Below are 23,064 nucleotides of genomic sequence, written 5' to 3' on the forward strand. Positions count from 1 at the left end.
TGTATTGAATTGCATTATTTTGTGCAATAACTAATCAAGGAAATGCCTAATTGGGTTTTTATGTTTGGCTGATTTGTAGGTTGATTATCTGGGTTGGATTCTCAGGCTGAACTATGACATTTTTAGTAGTTAATCATGTTGAGACATCAATATACAACACACAAGAGAGAATTATTTTAGATGAAAATAGTAAACATGAGAACTTTGTTTAAACAGCAAATCTAAAGAATTCTACAAACAAAATTACTGTAGAATACTTAATATGTGTATTAAGTAATACATTAATACATTAAATCAGATACATCAAACAGATTTTTCTTGACTTAAAAGCTTGAATTTAGAAGCTACAAGAAATTGTTTTCCCATACTATTTAAATATAGTCAGCCCTCTGTATCCATGAGTTCCACATTTGGAAAAAAAAAAAAAAAAGACTTTTTTTTCTTATCATTATACCCTTAATACAATATGAACAACTGTTTACTTATATTTTTGTATAGGTATTACTAAAAGTAATCTAGAGATGATTTAAAGTGTACAGGAGAATTGCATTGGTTATATGTAAATACTTTTTATACCATTTTACTTTAGGGAACCTGCACATTCACAGATTTTTGGTATCCACAGGGTTGCTAGCAAAAATCCCCCCAGATACTAAGGGATAACTGTATATAGTTATAGATACTCCTATCCCTTTAAAATCTGAAAAACATACTATCACCTTTCACAGAGTTGCACAAAGTTCTTTTCTAAATTTTGAGGGTAAACCAGGAGTTGCGGTGTACACCTATAATCCCAATTATTCCTATCTAGTCCCAGAGACTGAGGGGGAGGCCACTTAAGCCTAAACCAGTCTAGCAACATAGAGAGACCCTATCTCAAAAAATAAATGAATGAGTAAAAGAAAGAATGTTAGAGGGCATTGACAGGTAGATTACTTGCTTTTTTGTTTGGCTGGTTGGTTGGGTTTTTGTTGTTGTTGTTTTGGTATTGAAACTGAACCCAAGGCCTTGCATATGCTAGGCAAGCATTCCACCACTGATTTCACATTCTCAACCCCTTTTATTCTTTGAGACAAGTTCTCAAAATGTCCAGACTGGCCCTGAACTCACTAGGTAGCTGAGGCAGTTGAACTTTTTTGATCCTCCTGCCTCATCCTCCCCAGTAGCTAGGATTACAGGCACGAACCACCATACCTTGCTTTTTAAATAAAAGTTTATATAATAACTAGACTCCTCTACTTTAAGGTACTAAAATAAAGGAGTGTCTTTTAATTTTAAATAACAGTTACTGATTTCAATTTTTAAAATGTTTTTGACAAATTCAGATATTCATTGAGGAAATAAAAGTCATACATTCAGCATACTTAAATGAATTGCAACAGAAATTGAGGTAGAAGTAATATTTGTAAACAACCAGAGTTAATACTTTAATCCTCATAAAAGAAATGAAGGAATAAAAACAAGGTAATAAATTCAATTATATTTGGATAATTATACTGCTCAGTTAGTTATCTTATGCCCAGTTTCAGTACCCACTAAGATTCCACAGCATAAATTGTGCTACTTATGATCATTAAATATAGTTTAAATTTTATCCTAGGAACGCCTTGTATAACTATGAATCTAATGTTGTTCCCTAAATGAGGACAATATTGATTGTCATATACTGCTCAAATCGATCTTGCTGGCAACCAGAATTACAGTAATCTGTCAGTATTGATGACTGTCTTTCAAGCCTTGAAACCTCTCCTTCACTTCACTTGTTGTTTTTTGCATTACTTGTACTTGAAAAGCATTTTCATGCAACATCTGATTTGTCAGCTAGGTACTTTTGTCTCTCAAACTCCATTTGTTGGCTTGATCGTGCAATTAGAATTGAATTGCAACACTGGAGAGAAAGACCAGGCAGAATCTGGGTGGGTGGCCAGTAGATCTGAAGGGTATTTCAGATTTCATATTAGCCATCATTTTATTAACTACCTAGAAAGAGTATCAGTTCTGTTTGTTTAATTGGTTTTGGTTTTGCAGTGGGAATAATTCTGCAGCTTTAATTATGTCCCTACCCATTATGACTCTCTTCCTTAAGTAAATTTTTTTGGGGGCAGTACCAGGTTTGAACGCAGGGCCTTGCACTTGCTAAGCAGGCACTCTACCACTTAAGCCACACTCCCATCCCACTTAAGTAAATATTTTAAAGCAATTATTTGTTTTGATGCTAAGGACATTTTGGTTTTGTTTTTTGTTTTTTGTTTTTTGTTTCATTTTTCTTTTATTATTCATATGTGCATACAAGGCTTGGTTCATTTCTCCCCCCTGCCCCCACCCCCTCCCTTACCACCCACAACTAAGGACATTTTGACTATGACTTCTGAAAGTACAAAAGTATTAAATACAATGCCATTATGTTCATAGTGTTTTTAATGTGAGATTTACACATTGAGATATTCAGAAGTTAAAGTATATAATTATATTACTCAGGATTCTCAGAGAAACAAATAATAGGATGCGTAAGTTATCCTCCATATCTGTGGAGGATTGGTCCCAAGACTCCCAAGGATACCAAAATCTGTAGATTCTCAAGCCACTTACAGTAAATGATCTAATAGTTGCATATAGCCTACACAAATCCTCCTACATACTCTAAATCATCTTCGGATTACATATACAATGTAAATGTCCTGTAAATGGTTGTTATACTGTTGTTTAGGGAATAATGACAAGAAAAACAAATACATCTTGTTCAGTAGATATCTAATTTTTTTCTGTATGCTTTTGATCCAAAGTTAATTGAATGCATGGATAGATGTGGAATCCATGGGTTCAGATGGTATATGCAATGAGAAACAAAGATTATTTTAATTTAGTTGTGCAGGCTGACAAGTCAAACTCTCTAGGAACCCAAAGAAGAATTGATGTTGCTGTCTTGAGTCTGAAGGCATCTAGCAGTAGAATTCCTTCCTTTCTCAGGTGACCTCAGTGATTTTTCTCTTAAGGCCTCTGACCAGATGAGGCCTACCTGCATTATCGGGAGGCAGTGGGCTTTACTCAAGTCTACTGATTTAAATAATAATCACATCTTAAAAAAATAAATAAAAAACTTCAGTAACATCTACATTATGTTTAACCAAAAACTATGTCCATGACAGAGTACATAAAATTAATCAACATGCCCTGTTTTTCTTTTAACTTTTCTTCTGCAAAATGTAATTTGAGGAAAGTTTATAAATCATAAATGTAGCTGAAATCATAAACTGAAGCTGGGCATGTTGGTATTTACCTGTAATCTCAGCACTAGGGAAGTCGAGGCAGGAGAATTGTGAGTTCAAAGCCAGCCTAAGCTACAAAGCGAGTTTCCAGCCAACCCAGGCTATATAACAAGACCCTGTTTCCAAAAAATAATAATAATAATAATAATACACTGTACTGTTTTCTTTCACATTTACTTGTTGAAAACCGAGCATGGTGGTACACTTTACAATCCCAGTACTTGGGAGATTGGGGCAGGAGAATTTTGAGTTTGAGGCCAACCTGAGCTATGTGATGCGTTCCAGGCTAGCCTGGACTACATAGCAAGACCCTGTCTCAAAAAAACCACAGCAACAAAAAAAATAGGTAGGTAGGTAGGCAGGTAGATAGAGAGATAATTTACACAATAGTAGTGAAGATATTTGAGATTGATACAAAGACCAGATGATACTCTTGTCCTTGTAAATGTTATAATTTGATGAGAAAGAATATGTACATTAATAATTGTAGTAAAGAGAAAACTAAAATATCATAGTAGAGTTACAAAAAAATTTCTGTGAGAGTTCTAAAGAAGAGGAAAGTAGTATGGAGTAAAATCCTGAAATATGTAGAGAATCTGGATTTCATGGGGTGGTAATTGAGTAGATGGAATGCAACATGTCTGTTATAATTCTTACATCTATGTGTACATGTATGTTTTGTGTGTATATATATTTCATATCATGAAATACACAGTATGAGGGGTACTACACAATTAAAGAATATACTACACCTAAATTTAGTATGCTTTCCTACCACAACCAATATTATTTGATTTCTTCTAATCTGTGTAAATTGACTTTTTCCTAAATGCCACAATTAGGTTTCTGTTTAATGTTATCAGACAAATTACCAAAAGTCAATGATCATTCTTCAATTAGTCACAGTTTGCTGGCCCTACGGTTCTACTCAAATGTGATGAATCTGTTGCAAAAGTATGAGAGCCAAAACTAAATGACATATAATTGATTGGCTCCACTAATGCGGTTCCCTTTCATTATTATAGGACATTGTAAAGCCTCTTGGGGGGGCCTATCAATACTGATGCCATTTCATGTTAGAAGGAAATTAGTTTCTTGAGAAACTACATTAATTGTATATATCTACTGTCTTTTGTAGATCATTTTCTCAGAAGATAGCATCAATAAGTGTGGACTATCCTTAATTTAATCTGTAAGAAGAGGATAATTACAGTGTCAAACTCAGGATTGGTATAAGGATTAAATTAAATTATCCATACAAAATGCTAAGCAGACTGTCTCATATGTAGCAACAGCTCATAAAATTATAGTTACATGGTAGTTGATATACCATTATCCTCTATATTGACTCTGAAAATATTCTAAACACAAACCTAAGGATACTATAAAACTTATGATGGCCCTTGACTACTTATCTGAAATAGGTCTACATTTTTTTTTACTAACCTGCAAGCTATTCTTTTTATCTTACCCTCCCAGCCTCATGTTTCTCACTGCAGTTTTGTCAAACATACCTGTACTCCTTTTCAGCTCCACCTCTCTTCCTTGCAGTCTTACCCAGCCCACTATGTGTTCAGCTGAACCAAATTCATATTCTCTGAATGCCCTTTGCTTTCATGCCTATGTATTTACCCCAGAAATGCCCCCCTTTGACTCTTGTCTACCTAATATACTCATTATGACCCTAAATATTTTGGGGAGAAAAAAAATGGTTCCTTCATTAAGCAAAACTGCTCAAGCTGCTTCAAAACATTTTGTTACAGCACTGACCATGTTTTTGCACATATTAACAAGTCTTATTTGTCCTCCCTGTTTCACCAGCTTCTAGCACAGTGTCTGGCCTGTGATAGGTAGCTAGTAAGTTATCTTAGTAGAACAAAAGTGGATGGATTCATACTTACTCATTTTTTTTCTCTTCAATGAAAATTTTTACTCGTTTGGCCAGGGTACTTTAAGAGTTTGCTTGTGTCTTTATTATCTTTGTTTTTGAAGTTTATGACTAGTGTAGATTTTTTTAAGAATGAAAATCCCAATTTTTTTTTTTTAGTAACTTAGAATTTAAAGTTTGATTTAAAACTAGGCTGCAATTCTCAAGAGCTTGTTGGTTGGATAAGCAGAGGAAACCTAAGACGAGAAGAAATTGCCTTTGACACATGAATAAGCCAGAATAGCACATATACAGGATTTTACATTTTAGCTACTTTATCATTGTGTTTTTATTAGTGGGCATTATAGTTTCATGAGGATAATTTTCAATGGTGAATAGACAATGGAGAAGGAAGGAACATCTGTTAAGAAGGAAAATTAGCTAAGAAACCTCTGACTTGACTCTCTGCTCCTTTGTGTAGCCTCCCACTATTGTCTCCCCTTTTAATGGTATCCTAATGTTTGTTTTCTCCTCAAAAAAAAAGAAACCTCTGACTTGATGACAGTGACAGATGTTGTCTTAGAGAGGATATACTTGGTCCCCTCTAAGAAGGAGGCTGTATAGAGTGGCAGCTCTAAAGGCTCATACTTCCTTCTTATATGGCAAAGAAAATTACAGGCACAGGAAAACACGGGGAAACTATGGTAGTCTAGATGCTGGTGAGTTCTCCAGTTTTGCTGCTTGAACATTTGCACCGCCTACATTAGTAATTGCATTAGGGGCTCTCAGTATCTTGTGTCATTTGTTCTTCATACTTTCTGAATAAAAGCCTTTAAGTTTATGAATAAATTGGTAAGTTGTTAAAAATCCTGAGATCTATAATTATGGTAAATCATCCTTCAAAGGAAGAGAAAGTATCTTGTTAAACAGAATGTCTCAGTGATCAGGTTTTTGCAGTCTTTTAAATGCTTGTAGACATGTGCCATTGATATTAATCATTGTGGTAGGACTCCTCCAAGCATAGAAAACTTTGTTTGTCTCACCGTCTCTTAACTGGAGCATTTAAGTCTCTCTTCTGTGTTAAAGACATGGGTATTGCTTTTAAAGATTGTGTGTGTGTGTGTGTGTGTGTGTGTGTGCGCTCTTAAACATCCCATTGGTCTGGATTTTGCTGCCAAACCTCCTCATCTGTGTATGCAAACAAGTTCTTTAAAAAGGGGCCCTGCATATGTGTAGCAATTGTATTCTGATTCTAATATATTCTTTAGTATGTCATTCTCTTTCTTTTCTTTTTCTCTTTTAGTGAAAGTGACCGTAAAACTTATTAGGGAAGGAGTACACTTTCAATAGACTGAAAATGGGTCATCGCTAGAGTGACAATGAGAACAACCGAGTATGTCATTCTTAACTTGTTCAGCTGTGCTTTAAGTGAATGATAAATATATGCCTACTGATAATGCTATTGGTTTTTGAAGTGCTTCCTTATAATCATTGTGGGAATATTTTTATTATATATTTTTAAAGGTGTTAGTTTTGGTCTACCAAATCTTGACTACATCTTGTCAAAAGGATAAAACAATAAGGGGGAAAAAGAACATAAATAGCCAGGTATGGTGGTACATACCTATAGTCCTAGCACTCAGGTGGCCAGGGCAGGAGGATTTAGGTTTGAAGCCAGCCTGGGCTGCATATTGAGTTCAAGTCCAGCCTGACCAACTTAAGACTCTGTCTCAGACTGGAGTTGTGGCTCAAGTGTTAGAGTGCCACCTTTGCACTATGTGAAGTCATTGAGTTCAAACACCAGTCCCACCAGAAAAAAAAACAAAAACAGAGAGAAAGAGACCCATCTCAAAATAAAATTTCTAAAAAGAACTGGGGTTGTAGAATCTTGCCTAGTATGCATGAAGCCCATACTGGGGGAAAAAAAAGATAAGCAATAAATATAAATCTTTGATATGTAATAAATGTGTGATGATTATAATAGAGTAAGTTTATTCCATAGGATTGAACCAGAATATCTGAAAATAACATTGTCTCTTAATGTTCTCTAGAGAGAATATTTTTTAGTATTTTACTAATATGGACCAATAATAATTACTTACATTTAAATTGTGGGAGCTCACAAAAAATGAATTCAGTACGTGACCCAGCTTCTATTTCTATTAACATTATTTTCATTCTGAGATATTTAAGTTTTTACCCTATACAAAGAACTTAATGTACTAATGACAAACTGAAGTATGAGCAACGTTGCTAAGGAATTTTGGATCATTCACTTAATCACCAGATGTTTATTGTCTATCTTCTATATGGGAGGCACTGGATAGAAAGATAGAGTCACTCACTGCTTTCAAGGATCTTACAGTCTGTTGCAGGAGAAGAAAGCCCTATGAATGGATGAGTGAATTGCTCACCTGTAGAATCCAGCAGTAGTGATACCTACAAAGTAGGGCAATGAAGGTGGTTAGTATTAAGTGGGAGAGGACTAGTGGGGTAGGAGAATTATGAATGGCTTTACCAAGGAACCCTATTGTGCTAATTACTTCAAAGACACATGGGACTTCATGAGACCTACAAGTCAGGGGGAGTTTTTCAGGAGTAGAAAATGGCCATGGCACATAAAAGTGTGATGTATTGAAGAAATAAAAGGTATTTGCACTACTGGGAATATAAGGCAAAGGGAAGAATAGTGGTAGATGAAAATGAAGTAGATCAAAACCAGGTAATGAAGTTGAACAGAGAGAAAAACCAATATAAACTCAAGTTTTCTAATGCTACTGACAGTATGGCAGCCAGTATCAAAGGTGACAATTTCTTCTGTTTTTTACCTGTTGAGTAAGAGAAGATTTTCAGTTTGAGTTTATCATTTTTTTAGATAAGCCTTTCCAAACCAAGCTTGTTTATTATTTTCATAAAATCTCTATTATAATAATTGCCAGGCTAAAACAGTAATAGCCAGTGTCATTTTTTTTAATGAAACTAAGAAGATCTCTATATGTTTGGTAATTCTAATAAATATTTGTCTTTTTTTTTTTTTTTTTTTGCAATGTTGGGGTTTAAGCTCAGAGTCTCATGCTGGCTATGCAGGCATTTTACCACTTGAGCCATATCTCCAGCCCTTTTTACTTTAGCTGTTTTTTCAAAATGGTCTTATGCAGCCCCCTCTTCCCCGCTCTGGGGTGTCAAGCCTTGAACCTCAATCCTCCTACTTCTTTCTCCAAAGTAGCTATATTTGTCATATTTAAAGAACATTTGAGATTTTATATCTCTTATGATGTGAGGAATTGAACCCATGGCCTTGTGCATTTTAGCCAAGCACTCTACCACTGAGCTACATCTCCAGCCATTGGTTTGTTGTAACTCAGACTGGCATTGAACTCACTATGTAGCCCTGGTTGGCCTGAACTCAGGATTCTCCTGCTTACCCTCCCAAATGCTGGGAATATATGCATGTGCCACCACAAGGCTCCTCATTCTTTTTATTTTCTGAGGAAAGGGGGAATACAGTATTGGAGTTTGAACTCGGGGCCTTGTACTTGCTATACAGGCATTCCACCACTTGAGCTATGCCCCTAAGTCCTTTTTGCTTTAATTATTTTTCAGCTAGGGTCTCACATTTTTGCCAGCATGCCTCAGATTGTGATCCTCCTACTTAACGCCTCCCACACAGCTGAGATCACAGGCTCATGCCACCATGCCTGGCATATTGATTGAGAAGGGATCTTGGGGACATTGTTTTAACCTGGACTGGCCTCAGTTACACTTCCTATCTCTGCCTGCCAAGTATCTGAGATACAAGTGAGAGCTACCAGTCCCACCCCTTAAACTCCTCATTCTTGTGTAACCCTCCTGTTGATTTCTCCTGTAAAATGCTTTTGTACGCTATTGTGCTTTTATGCATTATTATGTTTATACATTATTGATAAATGAAATATTTTTGTCCTACTATAGTACATTGGCTTCATGGTGGCACTACCACCATCACAACTACTGCCATGTGTTTTTTCAAATCCATTGTGACAGTATGGTCCACATATGCCAATGTAGACAGTTGGGTCATATATAGTGCACCTGAAGGAAGATAGAGAACTCCTTCAGGGCACAGGCATACTATTCCCTAAAAACCACCAACTTGATTTCTCTACTTCTGACTTTAACTTCTCACCTATGCTAGATTAAGAATTTTTTTTTTCTTTTTCAACAGTTAAATCCTATGTTGGTCTGTAGGTGATGAGGATGTTATGTTATACTCACATTATTATTTGCCATACCTACTACATAATGTGCAAATTTTATTCAAGTTTTTGTTTAAATAATGAAAAAGATTGAAATGGTGTTTGGGGATTCAGAAAGCAAATAAAAGATGTAAAGCTGAAATCATTCTTAAAATTTGTTCAGCATAGGAGTCAAAGTGTCTTTAAGCCGTTCTTCTCATTTTACTAAACGTAGAGCTTTTAATATTGAATTTTTAATAACTCAATAATGGAATTAAAATTAAAGTATGGGTCACAAATCTCCATTTTTTTCTAACTGCTTTCCCTCTCAAACGCCAGAACACAGCCTATTTAAATCTTAACTTTTGCTTGCCAAACCACTGTTACCGCCCATCTGTTCTGTTCATGCCAATTGTAAAGAAGGCTCGGTTTTTAGTGAAGCTTTGCATTTCACATAAGGTATGTGAAGTGAAAATTTCACAAGGGACATGATGGATCCTGATTCTTAGTGATAAACCTTTGGGGCCATCAGGGTTGGCATATGGTCCAGTATGATATGAAGGCTTGGGTTCCCTGGCTTCACTTCTTTGGCGTGAAGCTGATAAAACCTGGCTTTGAGTATTATTTCACTGGACACCAATCATGGGCAGCAGGAACTGCCCATTTAACTCTCTGTGGGAAGGAAGCCCAGAGAGCATTCACAATGGTACCATTGTCAAGTTACAAACTGCTCTGAACAGCTTGACGGCTAGGGAGGAGGGGAAGGGGTTGCTTTACTAATTGCTGTTCAGAAAAGAGAAGGAACAAAAACAGCTGTTGTAGAACTGATGTTTCTATATTTACTTACTCTCTTGATAGGAGTGTTGACTTTTATTTAGCACATAGCTACTATCAGAAAGAAAGCAAATGAATATATTTATGCAACCACCTGTAGTAATCTCTTGTTAACATGCCATTATCTATTTTCAGCCCACTAGATTATAGCAGAGCAAACGTCAGTTTTGGTTTATGGTACTTTTTTTTTGTCTCCATAAAAATTTTAAATGAGAGGAAATAGATTAAAAACCACCATAATTCACATGTCAGATAAGATTTTAAATTTGGTTTAATTTCCTTCATACTTTGCTTTTTAGAATTCCCAAATAGCATCTGACATAAGTTACATTATTATAGAAATGTAAGTTAACTTTCTGTGTAACTGGCAAGTTATTAAAATAACCTACTAAAGATAAATTAGCACATCTTAAGGTTAAATACTGTATCATTTAAATGAATAGCCAATTACCATTTTAGTCTTGCATGGTTATCTGGGTAAATTCTGTCCAGTTTGAATATTTTTAAAAATGTGAAGGTTGCTTCAATTTCTATGAGGTATTGTGCACGCTGATGTTTGTATAAACACTCCTCTTGGCCTTTCCATTTTCTTCTGATCAGGCTTATCAACAACCAGTTATCTTTCAGATGTGAAGAAACAATGGTTACATTTTTTTTTAATTAAAGCTAGTTTTCAGCCTGGAGGGGTCTTGACTCCACAGTATATTTCCACAGATGATTCTTTTTCCAGCTGAAATTAAGTTGAGTAAATTATATTGCAATACTATAATTTATCCTTAATAGGATCAGGAATAGATATTTTAAGAAAAATTTTTTAAACTAAGTTTTTTTTATAAATAAGATACTCTTGCTGAATTTGGGGAAAGTCAAATGCATGTTTTGTAAAATTAGTGAATCTGTAAAATGTTTTAGTATTCCTTCTCCTCACATCCCCTTAAGCAATTGTAGTAAATGGGCACCAGTGTAGTATTTCAAAAACAGTAATTCATTGAATGCCCATTCTTCCTTTTACTGTACAAGAGATTATATTTAAGTCAAGATTAATGGATAGATGTTGATGTTAAAGTCCAGTGTCTAAGCCTATCATTCCCTGGGGGCATATAGTGCATTAGTTTAAGCCAATATGCTGCTTATCATAGATTCTATGACACTGTCTTAAATGACAGTTTGCTGTACTTTGTTACTACTTACTATGATAATACAATCACTTTCTTTTGTATTCCCAGTAATTACAGCATTTAAACAAAATCTTAATTGAATTAGTGCACATTTAGGTAAAGATAACACTTAAGTAATTGTGCACTGTAAAATTTCACTTATTTGGGGGTTTTCCCCCCTTTCTGCAATCTTCTGACAAGGTCCAAGTTTAATACTTAATTCAAGCACATATATTCATTTCCTCTAATGTACTGAAATTTTTATTCCCAAAAGGAAGAACACAAAGTGATTGTGCTTCCAAAATCCCCCTAGTTTTGTTTGTTTGTTGGATTTTGTTGAGTTTTTTGAGACAGGGTCTCACTGTGTAGCCCAGGTTGGCCTAGAACTTGGTTTGTAGCTTCAGTTTGAAGGTTTCAAACTGAATCCTCCTGCTTCAGCCTCCTTAGTACTGGGATTATAGGCATGTGTTGAAGTAGTTCTCTGCTGGCCATGAAAGCCTCATTATTGCTAAATTCATAATATTTTCAAGTATATCTTGTCAAGACGGACTAAATTTGAAATATCTAAATTTGCAATATAGATAACTTAGTTTTTCTTTCAGATGTTTGCTTCATGTGACTTTCGTGAAAGTAGGATAAATATATACATATTTGATAATGATGTTAGTGCTTTTTGGAAACTACCAATGAATATCAGATTATTAAATCAGAAAGGATTTTTCAGAGCTTTTAGGTGGTTTTAAATTTTAAAGCCATGTATTTAAGGTTAATCTTTTTAATGTATTTACACAAACTGTGGAAGAAATGGGCTTATCAACATTTTAATGTTTTCATTTAGTAATTAACTGGTTTATAAGCAATTATATATGGTACAAATTTTATTCAACTCCAGCTTTCAATAATAGGGCTATCCTCACACTGCCTTAGCACCTGTTATGGATTTTGAGTCATCTGGCAGCCCATGGGACTTAGATAAAGAAGTACCAGGTGTCCTGCCTGTCTCCTAATTGAGACGCAGTGAAAACAATATAGACTTGGCAATATGGTTAAAAGGATGGATTAAAGCCCAGCCTTGCCTGCTCTGACAAATCACAGCTTTTCTATCATAGTGTAGATAGTATCAGCTCCTAAAGAATTTCATTAATATAAGGCATCATAAAAATAGTTTGTCATAACCTGTTGCAGACTTTCAGAAGAATTTCTGTTCACATGGTATAAACAATATTAATACTGCATATGATCTAGACTGCATGTTTCTTGAAGAAATTAGCTACATTAGGAAAGAAATGGAGTATTCCTCCCCCTTCCAGATCATTAATTTACCAGACATTGCTTTGTAAGGTAAGCAGTATAGTTTACTTTTATCTTATAAATGAACAGAGCCTATTAGTTCATAGGATACTTTAATTACCTTAATTACATTGTATATTTCAGGGAAGTATGCTACTTTACCACTTATAATGCATGTGATCCTTGAAATGTACTTGCAAAATATATCTGGCTGCATATCTCAATAAAATTCTTATTTTTCATTATTCAAGACTCTGCAATGATATTGCCTCAGAATGTTTAAAGATATTTCAAAGCCTTCTAAAATTAAAATGTTAAATATGACTTTTTCATTTTTATTTTAGAACATACAGGGACTATTTTTTACTATAAGATAGTAATTAAAATACAATAAATTACAGCATAGCAATATAAACAAATATTTTTCAAAACTTACCGATCTCAGAATTTAAGCTAATATTCATTGGTTTGGCCATCTTTAAGATGATGTGCCTATTATACCTTTTCCTTTTCTCTACACAACACCCAGATCATTGAGATTTAATGTAGAAAGAGCACTGAACTACTAATTAAGAAAACGAGGTTCTAATTCCCAGCTTTACCCATCAGCAGCTTTGTTTTTCCAAGCAAATTTCTGTACATTTCCTCAGGACAAGGTTTTCTGCTGAATAAACATGTTCTAATTTTTCTGAGTTTCCTGAAAAGAATGTTAGTGCATGTCTCCTTTTCCTAGTTCAAAATGTCCTAAATTGTCAATAAGTGACACAAATAATCCCTCTGTAGATGGCCTTTTAAAACTAAACACAGACAGTTCTCTGTTTACGTTGGTTTGATTTACAGTATTTCAACTTCATATGGTTTCTCTATGTAGAAAGCAATACGCATTCAGTAGAAACTATACTTTGAATTTTGATCATTTCCTGGACTGGCAAATGCCATGTGATTACAGAGGTAAACAACCTCTCTGTAGTGTATTTTGTTACTAAAATAGAATGTTCAGCAAGTTAGAATATTTTTCACTTTCAGTGGGTTTATCAGGACATGCCCCCATTGTAAGTTGAAGATCATCTGTATTTAAAGGTTTTTTTCAAGATTATTTTTATTAGTACCTCCATTCTTATGTACAGAGCAAATCCAGAAATCTGCCTAAACTAGTTTAAAATTATTCTTCATTTGATTTTCTCTTTAGAGATCTTCCCTTTTCTCCCTTCTCTAGTGATGACCATTTAAACAAATAGAATTAGTTTAAACTCATTTGTCTCATACCATTTTAGAATTTATGAAGAATTTTAAATTTCTTTTAAAAAACTGTCACAGCCAGTGAGGGAAAATATTTGTTACAGTGATGAATTATAGTAGGTTATAATTACTTTAAACATTCATAGAATTTTTTCTTAAATCATTTATTATAGTATAAACATTTAAAGATGTAATTACCAGTTTTCTTTTCTCTTAATGCTACACTTTACACATTATACATTGTGTTTTATTTACTTTTTTTTTATTCCAAAGAGGGTAAGCAAGATGAAAGGGTGGCGCAGAACCAAACTCTTTCTCACAAATACAGTAGCTTAAAATTGGCCCGTGGTAGGGCCTTTCCCACCGTCACCTTTTGAAAGCCTCTTTCTTCATGCTTGTTCTAGTAAACTTTCTTTTTTTTTAATGCATTTATTCATATATGCATACATTGTTTGGGCCATTTCTCCCCTCTGCTCCCCAAGTAAACTACTTTCTTACAAATAGTTTCTGTTCCTGATTTTTTTAAGGACAAGTTCTCATGGTCCTTCACTGCTGATATTGTACTTTAGTAATTCATTACTTCTGTTTATGTTAAATTTATTTTTTTGGTGGTGTAGGTCTTGACCCCACAGCCTTGTGCTTGCAAAGCAGGCACTCTACTGCTGAGCCCTCCAGTTTATGTTAAATTTTAATTGTTCATTTTATAGTAAGACTAATGGGGAGACTAGCTTCAGTACCTAACACAAATTATAAACATAGATTACAAATTCTGTGAATATTGAACTGTTGGCTCTAAGCTGCTCAATTAAATGAAGTACTTAAATTACAGCTGGTGGTACTCTCCAAGAATTTTAAGTCAGAAGTTAAAATTTCTAAGTAACTTTTCTATTAGAATTCCCCCACTCCTTATGATTATCATTTTTGGTTTCTGTTTTGTTTTGGTTTTGGTTGTACTGGGGTTTGAACTCAGGGCCTCATGCTTACTAGGCAGGTGTCCTACCACTTGAGCCACTCCACCAGCCCATACTTGGAATCTTCTATATAGAGAAGAGAGGTGAAATTCCCAAGTATTAAAACTGCAAAGAAGCCACACAAATATAAGTGTAAAACAAATCTTACTAAATTAGGAATTTCAGAGTAGGTCTTTAGCCCCTGAAACCATGCCATTGAGCATAAATGTAAACACTTCATACTTGGCTTTATTTAAAACTGAGCAGTGATTTTTTTTTCTTGTTCAGGAAATAAAACAATAAACCCAAACTTCAGAGGAGGATAATTAAGTAACAACATAAATTCTTTGTAATTTTCATACTTTTGTGAAATACTTTATATTCATTCCCATACAAAATGAATATACATGTACACATGTATACACACAAAAATTTCTATTTCTTTTAGCCTAATCATAAATTATATTACATACATTGCACACTCCTCATGTATGCCAAAGGATCAGTGATCACAAAACTGAAAATGTTTCCAGTTCTGACAATGAAAGCACTTCAGAATTACCAGATTAAGAAAATTATAGAGAGAGTTGTTCTTCTTTAAGGCCAAATCTGTCTTTAATCTCCCTATGTATGAATAAAATTGAAATACTTTTATTGCTTAACCTTGTACAGTATCTTTTCTTCACTAAGAGAAATCAGTTTCCTTCCATGATAATAAATCCCTATGTATGTACCACAAATAAATATCACTAGTATTATCAAAGAATTCTTATGAATATATTTCCTAAACTGACAGTTAAAATTATCTGTAGGCATAGTGGCACATGTAATCACTTGCAGGGAGGCTGAGGTGGGAGAATCTTTAGTTCAAGGCTAGCCCGGGCAACATAAAGACCCTGTCTCAAAGGAAGAAAGGAGGAAAGGAAAGAAAGGAAAGAATGAGGAGGAAGAAAAGAAGGAAGGAGGGAGGAAGGAAGGAAGGAAGGAAGTCCTTCTACAGACAGCACCTGCTATTTATAAAGTTTGTGAGCCAAACATCAAAATAAACCTATTTTCAGCTGAGCTGTAGGGGCATTTTTGGGTCACCCTGTATTTATATCCTTTAAAGTCCAATGAAGTAAATAGGAACAGGTGGTGGCATCCTCATTTAGCACACAGATAAATCATGGTAAACAGAATTCATACTTTCCTTTCCAGGACCAGACTGAACTTGAACCCCAGTTTCTTAATAGTTGGTCTTAAAATTTTAAATTAGAAGTAATTACTTAAAATGTCTAATATTAACCTTATTAGTGAAATTCAGGTTAGATTTAAACTATTTGCAACAGAACATGTTTAATTCTCTTCATTATTCTTGTAATACTCCTTCCCCATTTCTCCTTTTGTAGAAAGTAGAAGGAAGGATTAGTGGATAATTATATTGCTATGATTGCAGCACCTGTGTGTTATTTCTTTTGATTGGCTACTTCTGTATTAAAGATTCCTACCAGCTAAGTCTCCCTTATCAAATTTTTAGCTAATTTTGGGTTGAGTTTTAAATTTATAACAAAGCCTTCTGAATTCAACTTAGATTTATACTTCAAATTTTTGTTCTGGATTTTTTTGTTACTTTCATCTTTTTATCATACTTTCAATTCCATTGGCAACATTCACAGTAGGAATATAGCTTGAGTTGTCCTCTTATTGCTAGCCATGGAGTTTGTGTATGCCATTCAATTTATAGGTACTAATAACTCTTCCCTAGAGAGCTGCCTTTTAAAAAATACGTGTCAGACCTATTTAAGGAGATACAAGAATTAACTGCTTTAGATTCTGATTACAATTGCAGATGCTAACAGCACTGTTTGGAACTTGATAATCATTGCAATCACAAAAGTACCTTGTGTGGACCCAGGGCAATAGTGTAAGTACTTAGAGTATACTATATATAGACATAGATATAGATAGATAGATATAATATCTCCTTAATACATGTTTTCTGAAGTATAAAGGAAAAAAGGCATATATGCTATAAATTTTTTGTTCTGATATTTCATTTGGCCACCTTAAACTTGGAAAATTATAAAGAACATTTAGCTTTTTAGAAGGCGAAGTTTAACCTACTTGGTATGAAACTTTAGATGTTAGCCTGTGCTAATATGTGATAGAGTGCTGCAGTTTTTTTACATTTAAAATCAATTACTAATGATTGTTTTCCTTCACTGTGCTATGTAGACTTGAACCCTTAAAAAATCATTACAGGAAGCATTGTTTCCAGTAATGAAGATTTATTGTAATTTTATTAAATGCACTCTGTTTTATGTAAAATGAAAATATTACATATCTGAGTAATTTTAGTTTTGTGCATATGTGTATTAGGGTTTCTTCAGTTTTATAAACCTTTTGTATAGCAAAGTTGATTATCCTTCAAAATGTGTTTTGTTTAGATAATCATTTTATTGCTTTGATAACTTTACTACGTCGGAAATATCTTTCCTATTTTACCAATATTAACATTTGCTTTCTTTCTGCCTAATTTTTTGTGTAAACTCTAAATATAATAAGATAAAGTAAAATATTTCATTTACAGGCCCTCTGAAAGTAGAGCATTTTCAAAGCAGGTAGGTGTCTCCACCCTACTTTTCATGAAGCGTTTTACCCATTCAAGCAGACTTTTAAAAACAGCTTGTTTTGATAGCAGACTGTTCTCCTGTGGGCCTTCAGCCGTTGCTTCCTGGCAGCACCTTTGGTGCGAAAAGAGAGTGATCAATTGGGAGACTATCAGTGCCAGCATGCATAGAGTGATAAGTTAACACACCACTGGGAATTTCTAGGGCCCACCAAGATACTTCACTTCTAATGTGCTAACAAGCTCATTTTTCTACCTCTTGCCTCTTCAGTTATTTTTTTTTCTCAGAAGAGCTTAGAAGTTGAGTGCATCAGGCATAATGAAAAGCTCTGTAGGAGGGAGAAGCAATAACCCCATTTTTCCCTTTTCAGCCAAATAGAAAATTAGTTTCTGGTAATACACAAAGGCCAGTATTTTTTGTACAAGGGGCACTGCTGTGAATCAAAGGACTCTATTAACTGCAGAAAATTCGGCAGCTGTGAATCTCCCCCAATGAAAAAAGTACTTTCCAACAAGTTGTGAGATATGTGGTATTATTTAGATTGAACCATCAGTTTCATCCTCTTCCATTTATAACCATATACCCTTTAAAAGTGTGCTATATTACTTTTCTGTGTTAAATTGAACTAAAACAATGTCTTGTTATCCTTCCATAAAATCATTTTAATATAGTATCTTGTCCTGTTGCTACCCATTTCGGAAGTAAAATTCTTTTGAAGTTCAACCCTAATGTACAGAACTGAAAATAATGAATTGTAGGGAATTGGAATTCAGATTATTTCAGTATTTGATGCATAAAATAAATTGTAATATAAGAAGATAGTATATAAGCCATTTAAAAGGCAAGATAGCATCATCAAGATCAAGTTCATGATGAATATACTGCAGTCTTTTAACTCTTAGGCTTTTTTTTAACCTCTTCTCAATAAACTTTTGTAAATATAACTATCCATAGTATCTCTTGTTTGAATTATCAGCTTAAATTATCTTGCAAATTATTTTTCTTGCACTTGGTTGTAGACTTGGTCTACAATTTCTAGATTTGTGGAACTATAATGATTGAATTATAATTTTTCAAAAAAGTGTAAGCAATTTTGAGGAGTATTAAAATGGATTTTAGAAAAATTCAGTAAAGAAAAGAGAACCAGTAGGCAAATTCTTACACCTGTTTAAATGTCTTACGTACATCTTTATTATCCTTATTTAAATGTCAACACAGCACATTGAGTACAGCAGGAAAACTTTTAAAAGTTGTAGAAGAAAGGTTAACTGATTTCTCAGTTCAGGAACTATACGGCATGAAGTCAGCATGTGAGTTTTTCCTGATAATTGTATGTTGCTGCCTGCTGCTCTACATTTTGACAGCCATTTCCATAGTTGCTTTCGTGAACAACAGAAATATTCTCTCTCTTTCTCGCCCTCTCTGTGCTAACAGCACAATCAGACCTGCTGAAACAGGAAGCCTGGAGTGGGTTGTTCAAAAGCAACAACACTTCAAGGTACTGGTTGCTTGTCAATAATATCAGAGAAGAAAATGTGGTGAAAGGGAAGTACAGTATTTTTCAGTCAGTGTCAGTGCCCTGTAGATGCTTTGTTAGACAGTATTTAGGAGTCCTGTGGTCTCTTTGCAAATATTCCTGCTTGTTTCAGTGTTATAATTGACTAGGTATTTTTCCTGACATACAGATTCAGCTATGTGTTTATCTTAACCGCATGGAGTGACTCGAGGATTATAGCAATAGTAGTCTTCCATTCAAAATGAGAACAATTGTTGAGAAAATTTAGAGATTTTAGAAAATGAAGAAGATATGCAGGAATTTTTCACAATATCTTTACAAAGGAAAAATACAGAATTTTGCACTTAGTATTTTAAAGAATGTTGCAATATGTATTGCATAGTTTTTGAGAATATATACTATTTCATTGTCATTTATAGTAGTCTCTTAAAGAATAAACTTATGTTGAGAAGTATATTTTATACTTTAAAAAGGCATGCTTTTAATAATATGCAAGAACAGTGAATAATTTATTAAGAAGTAAAGAGTAACAATCATAATAGTCCTTTCTTATGAAATATGTTCTTTCCAATTTTTTTAAATTTTTTATTTATTTATTCACATGTTCATACATTGTTTGGGCCATTTCCAATTTAAGCTGCATTTTAAGTTCATCCTTAACAGAAGGAAATCAGCTATGAGGAGAGAGCGCGATACCTGCAAACAATTGTCCAGCACCACTTAGAACCAACAACATTTGAAGATTTTGCAGCACAGGTTTTTTCTCCAGCTCCCTACCATCATTTACCTTCTGATGCAGGTAAGATTCAAAGCAAGTATTAGTTATTTGTCACTGGAATTTGAAATGCAATACCCTTTTGTTCTAAAAAAAATTTTTTTCATATATTTGAACTTGGCCTATAAATTTGATTTATGTTTTCTTTTACATAAATGCAGTTCCTTAAAAAGTCAACAATCTTCATAAAAGTACATGTATCACATTTTATCTGAGCTGATAGTCAATGACTCTTGCGTCTCATGGGATCATTACTAAAGTATCTGCAAAGGGACACAGTTGAGTATGTGCTCTCAACTTTACAGGATCACATTTTATGGCCAAGAATATCACCTTATTATCTCTAATTTTTCAAATAAAGCTACACTGTTCTAGATTTAGAAGTACTTGCTGTATCAAATTTGTTATAATCTTTGTAAGATTGTTAAGAGGGTACTGCATTAATACAATTGACTAATTTTAAAGAAATCAGTAAGAAAATAAATTACTCATGGGCTTCCTTTTCTGTAATGTCTTGCACTCCTTATGATTGTTTCATTTATTTTATTTTCCCTCTTTAGATCATTAAATATCAGTTCTGTTTATCTGAAGGTAAGACAAAGTGTCAACCAAAACATCCTCTGTTCTTCTCCCATTTCCTTTTTTCAAAATTAGCAAGCTCTAAGCTTGTAACTCAGACAATAAGCAACCTTAACACTGCCCTGGTTCATACTAAACATTTCAGAAATTGTCACTAAAATTTTTCCAGAATTACACTAACTAACCCAGGTCTGCATGAAACACTAACATGGTTTGGGGATGAAAATAACTAATAATAGGGCCCCTTGGCTGAAATTAGTTATACCTTGTTATATTGACCTTTTTTTGTTTGTTTCTCAGCATGAAAAATAGTACTATTGAAGTGAAGTGGTGTTCTTCATATTTTGTATTGTGTTGGATTGTTACTTATATATCTTAACAAATGACTTTTCTCTAGGCCTTGCACTGTAGTGGGCACCTAAAATACAAACATGAACATTGTAATGGTGTTCAAGGGAAGTAGGGAAATAGAAATAATATGAAGTTAAACATAATAAACCTAATTCTCTTTATGTTAAATAAGTTCTCTTTCCATTGAACAAATTCAAAAGGCGCAGCAATCCTTTTTTAACCTAATCTATTTAGGTTAAAAAGAAAATAAGAATTACTTTAAAGCCTCTCTTCCTGCTGTCATTAATTTGCCATCAGAAAAATAATTTAACCAAAAAAGTTAGATCCATTATAATTAATGTAAAAAAGTTAGTAAAGAGAAAATCATGTTACACTAGGTTTAATCTTTTGAAAACAAGATTAAAAAGGTGTAAATTTTGCTTTAATGGATTGATACAATCTAAAGTTACTCAGTTTGGCATTAAGAAAAAAAGTAAAAGATAACAAAAGTAAACTAATGAACATCAAAATTAAAACTACTTAATGGCAATGTTATTGTTTAATAATAGAAAATATCTGGTAAAATATAAGACTATATTAAATTAGATATGAATAACACTTTTGAGTGTTATATAATCAAGCCATAAATTTCATGACTGGAAAATCCTGATAACCAGACTACATTTAGACTAACTTTTCCTTTCCCTTGTATTTTATAAAAACTTTAGTTTTCCTATTGTAATTGTTTATCAGCTGGAGTCTTTTAGAGTTGTCATTCAATGTTCTTTTCATATTTTGTTTATTGCCCTGCACATTTAGCAAGGTATACTACATGGGAAACAAGTAGTACTCTCTCCTTCTGAGACAGCAGTCAAATCTAGGCTCTGTTGATTCCATTTTTTAATGCATTAATGTTCTTACTAACTTACTTATCCTACATGTTATTTAAAGTAAGATAGTGTCTGAATAATAATAAAAATGTGGATTTGAACATAGACCTAGAATTGTGCTACAAATTTTTTTCAGTTAATTTTCAAAATTGTCTTTGCCTTTAGGAACCATTAGAGACATGCATTCTAATTTTTTAAAAATGTATTTTTACCTGTAAAGAACTATGACAATATTACTGAATTTATGTCTGTATAAGTTTTTTAAAGACTTTAATACTAATTTTTTATCAGAGTAATTCTCAGTTCAACACAATAAAATAAAAACTAAATATACTACTGTGCAAAAAAAAATCATAGTACCTGAAGAATAATTTTTCTTCCGTTTATTTCAAGTCTTGATTTTTATGTCATATTTCACCATATATATATATCTTTCTTTTTAAAATTGCAAGTCCAAGTGGGAGAGAGAAGACATGAAATAAGCTATATAAATAGTAATTTGGACCTGAGTTCTAGTTTACAAAAATTACATAATAGGGTGAACTTTATTCATTGTTTTTTTGTTGTTGTTTGTTTCTTTGTCTGTTGCTTTTTTTCTTTTTGAGGCAAGGTCTCAATCTAGTCCAGGTTGGCCTCTAACTTTCAGTCCTCCTGCCTCAGCCTCCTGAGTGCCGAGATTACTGATGTGTACCACCAGGCATGGCTAGCTTCATATTCTTTAATACAATGATAAAATTTGTTTGCCATATTGAAGAAGAAATGGATTCATAATTGCAATTGAGAATCAACCTTAAATATCCTATGTATCGAAAATAATCTGATCAGTACTAGTGCAATATTTAGAATTATACTTTTCCTAGCCAACCCCATTACATATTTCTATTTAGTGAAATAGTGTAGAAAAATGCTATTTTGAGGGGGGTTGAGGAGTACGTCAGTGGTAGAGTACATGTTTAGCATACTCAAAGCCCTGGGTTCAATCTCTACTATAGAAAAAAATTGGGACATAAAATATATATGAGTATTTTTTAAGGTTTACATAATTTGGTTCAAGATGACCTAAAACTCACTTTCTAGTTAACAGTAATGCACTAACAGCGATGACATTTAAATCCAAAAAGATTTTTAATACAACTTGCAGTGTTTTAAAAATGTTAAAGATTTTGGTGTATTGTAATTGATGCATAAATTTCATAACTGTACTTTCTCAAAATGTACTGTCAATGGCACTAGACTGATACTTAAGGGAAATTATTTTTATCCCTAAGGTCATTGAAGAAAACATTGTGATGTCACACTTTGTTGATCTTCCATAACTACATTAAAATTTTATTAGATTATTCTTGTCCTTTATTTTTAAAAAGTTACAGGAAAAATCCCTTTATCTTTGTCAGGCACATATGTGGAAAATATCAAAAGTTTTATAGTGACTTTTTTTTAAGTTTTTCACATTGATAACACCTAAATAAACTTTAAAATGAAGTCACTTCTCTTCCTGATCTGATTACAGTGGTAGTTCAAAAATATTCATATTTTCTCTAATGTTAC

General features: G+C 33.5%; 1 protein-coding gene across 6 annotated transcripts in view; it reads left to right on the forward strand.

The window, feature by feature from the left end:
- Ralgapa1 (Ral GTPase activating protein catalytic subunit alpha 1) overlaps positions 1 to 23,064 on the forward strand; it is a 241,944-nt gene that overhangs the window by 211,426 nt on the left and 7,454 nt on the right. For 5 of the 6 annotated variants that reach the window (XM_074068142.1, XM_074068145.1, XM_074068144.1 and 2 more), the window contains one exon: positions 19,617 to 19,741. In XM_074068142.1, the coding sequence (XP_073924243.1) occupies positions 19,617 to 19,741 (125 nt within the window). Of the gene's footprint in view, positions 1 to 19,616; positions 19,742 to 20,277; positions 20,309 to 23,064 lie in introns of all 6 variants that reach the window. The other variant, XM_074068143.1, reaches the window with a different exon arrangement.

Source organism: Castor canadensis, chromosome 3 (assembly GCF_047511655.1).
Source record: "Castor canadensis chromosome 3, mCasCan1.hap1v2, whole genome shotgun sequence".
NCBI classification, from domain to species: Eukaryota; Metazoa; Chordata; class Mammalia; order Rodentia; family Castoridae; genus Castor; species Castor canadensis.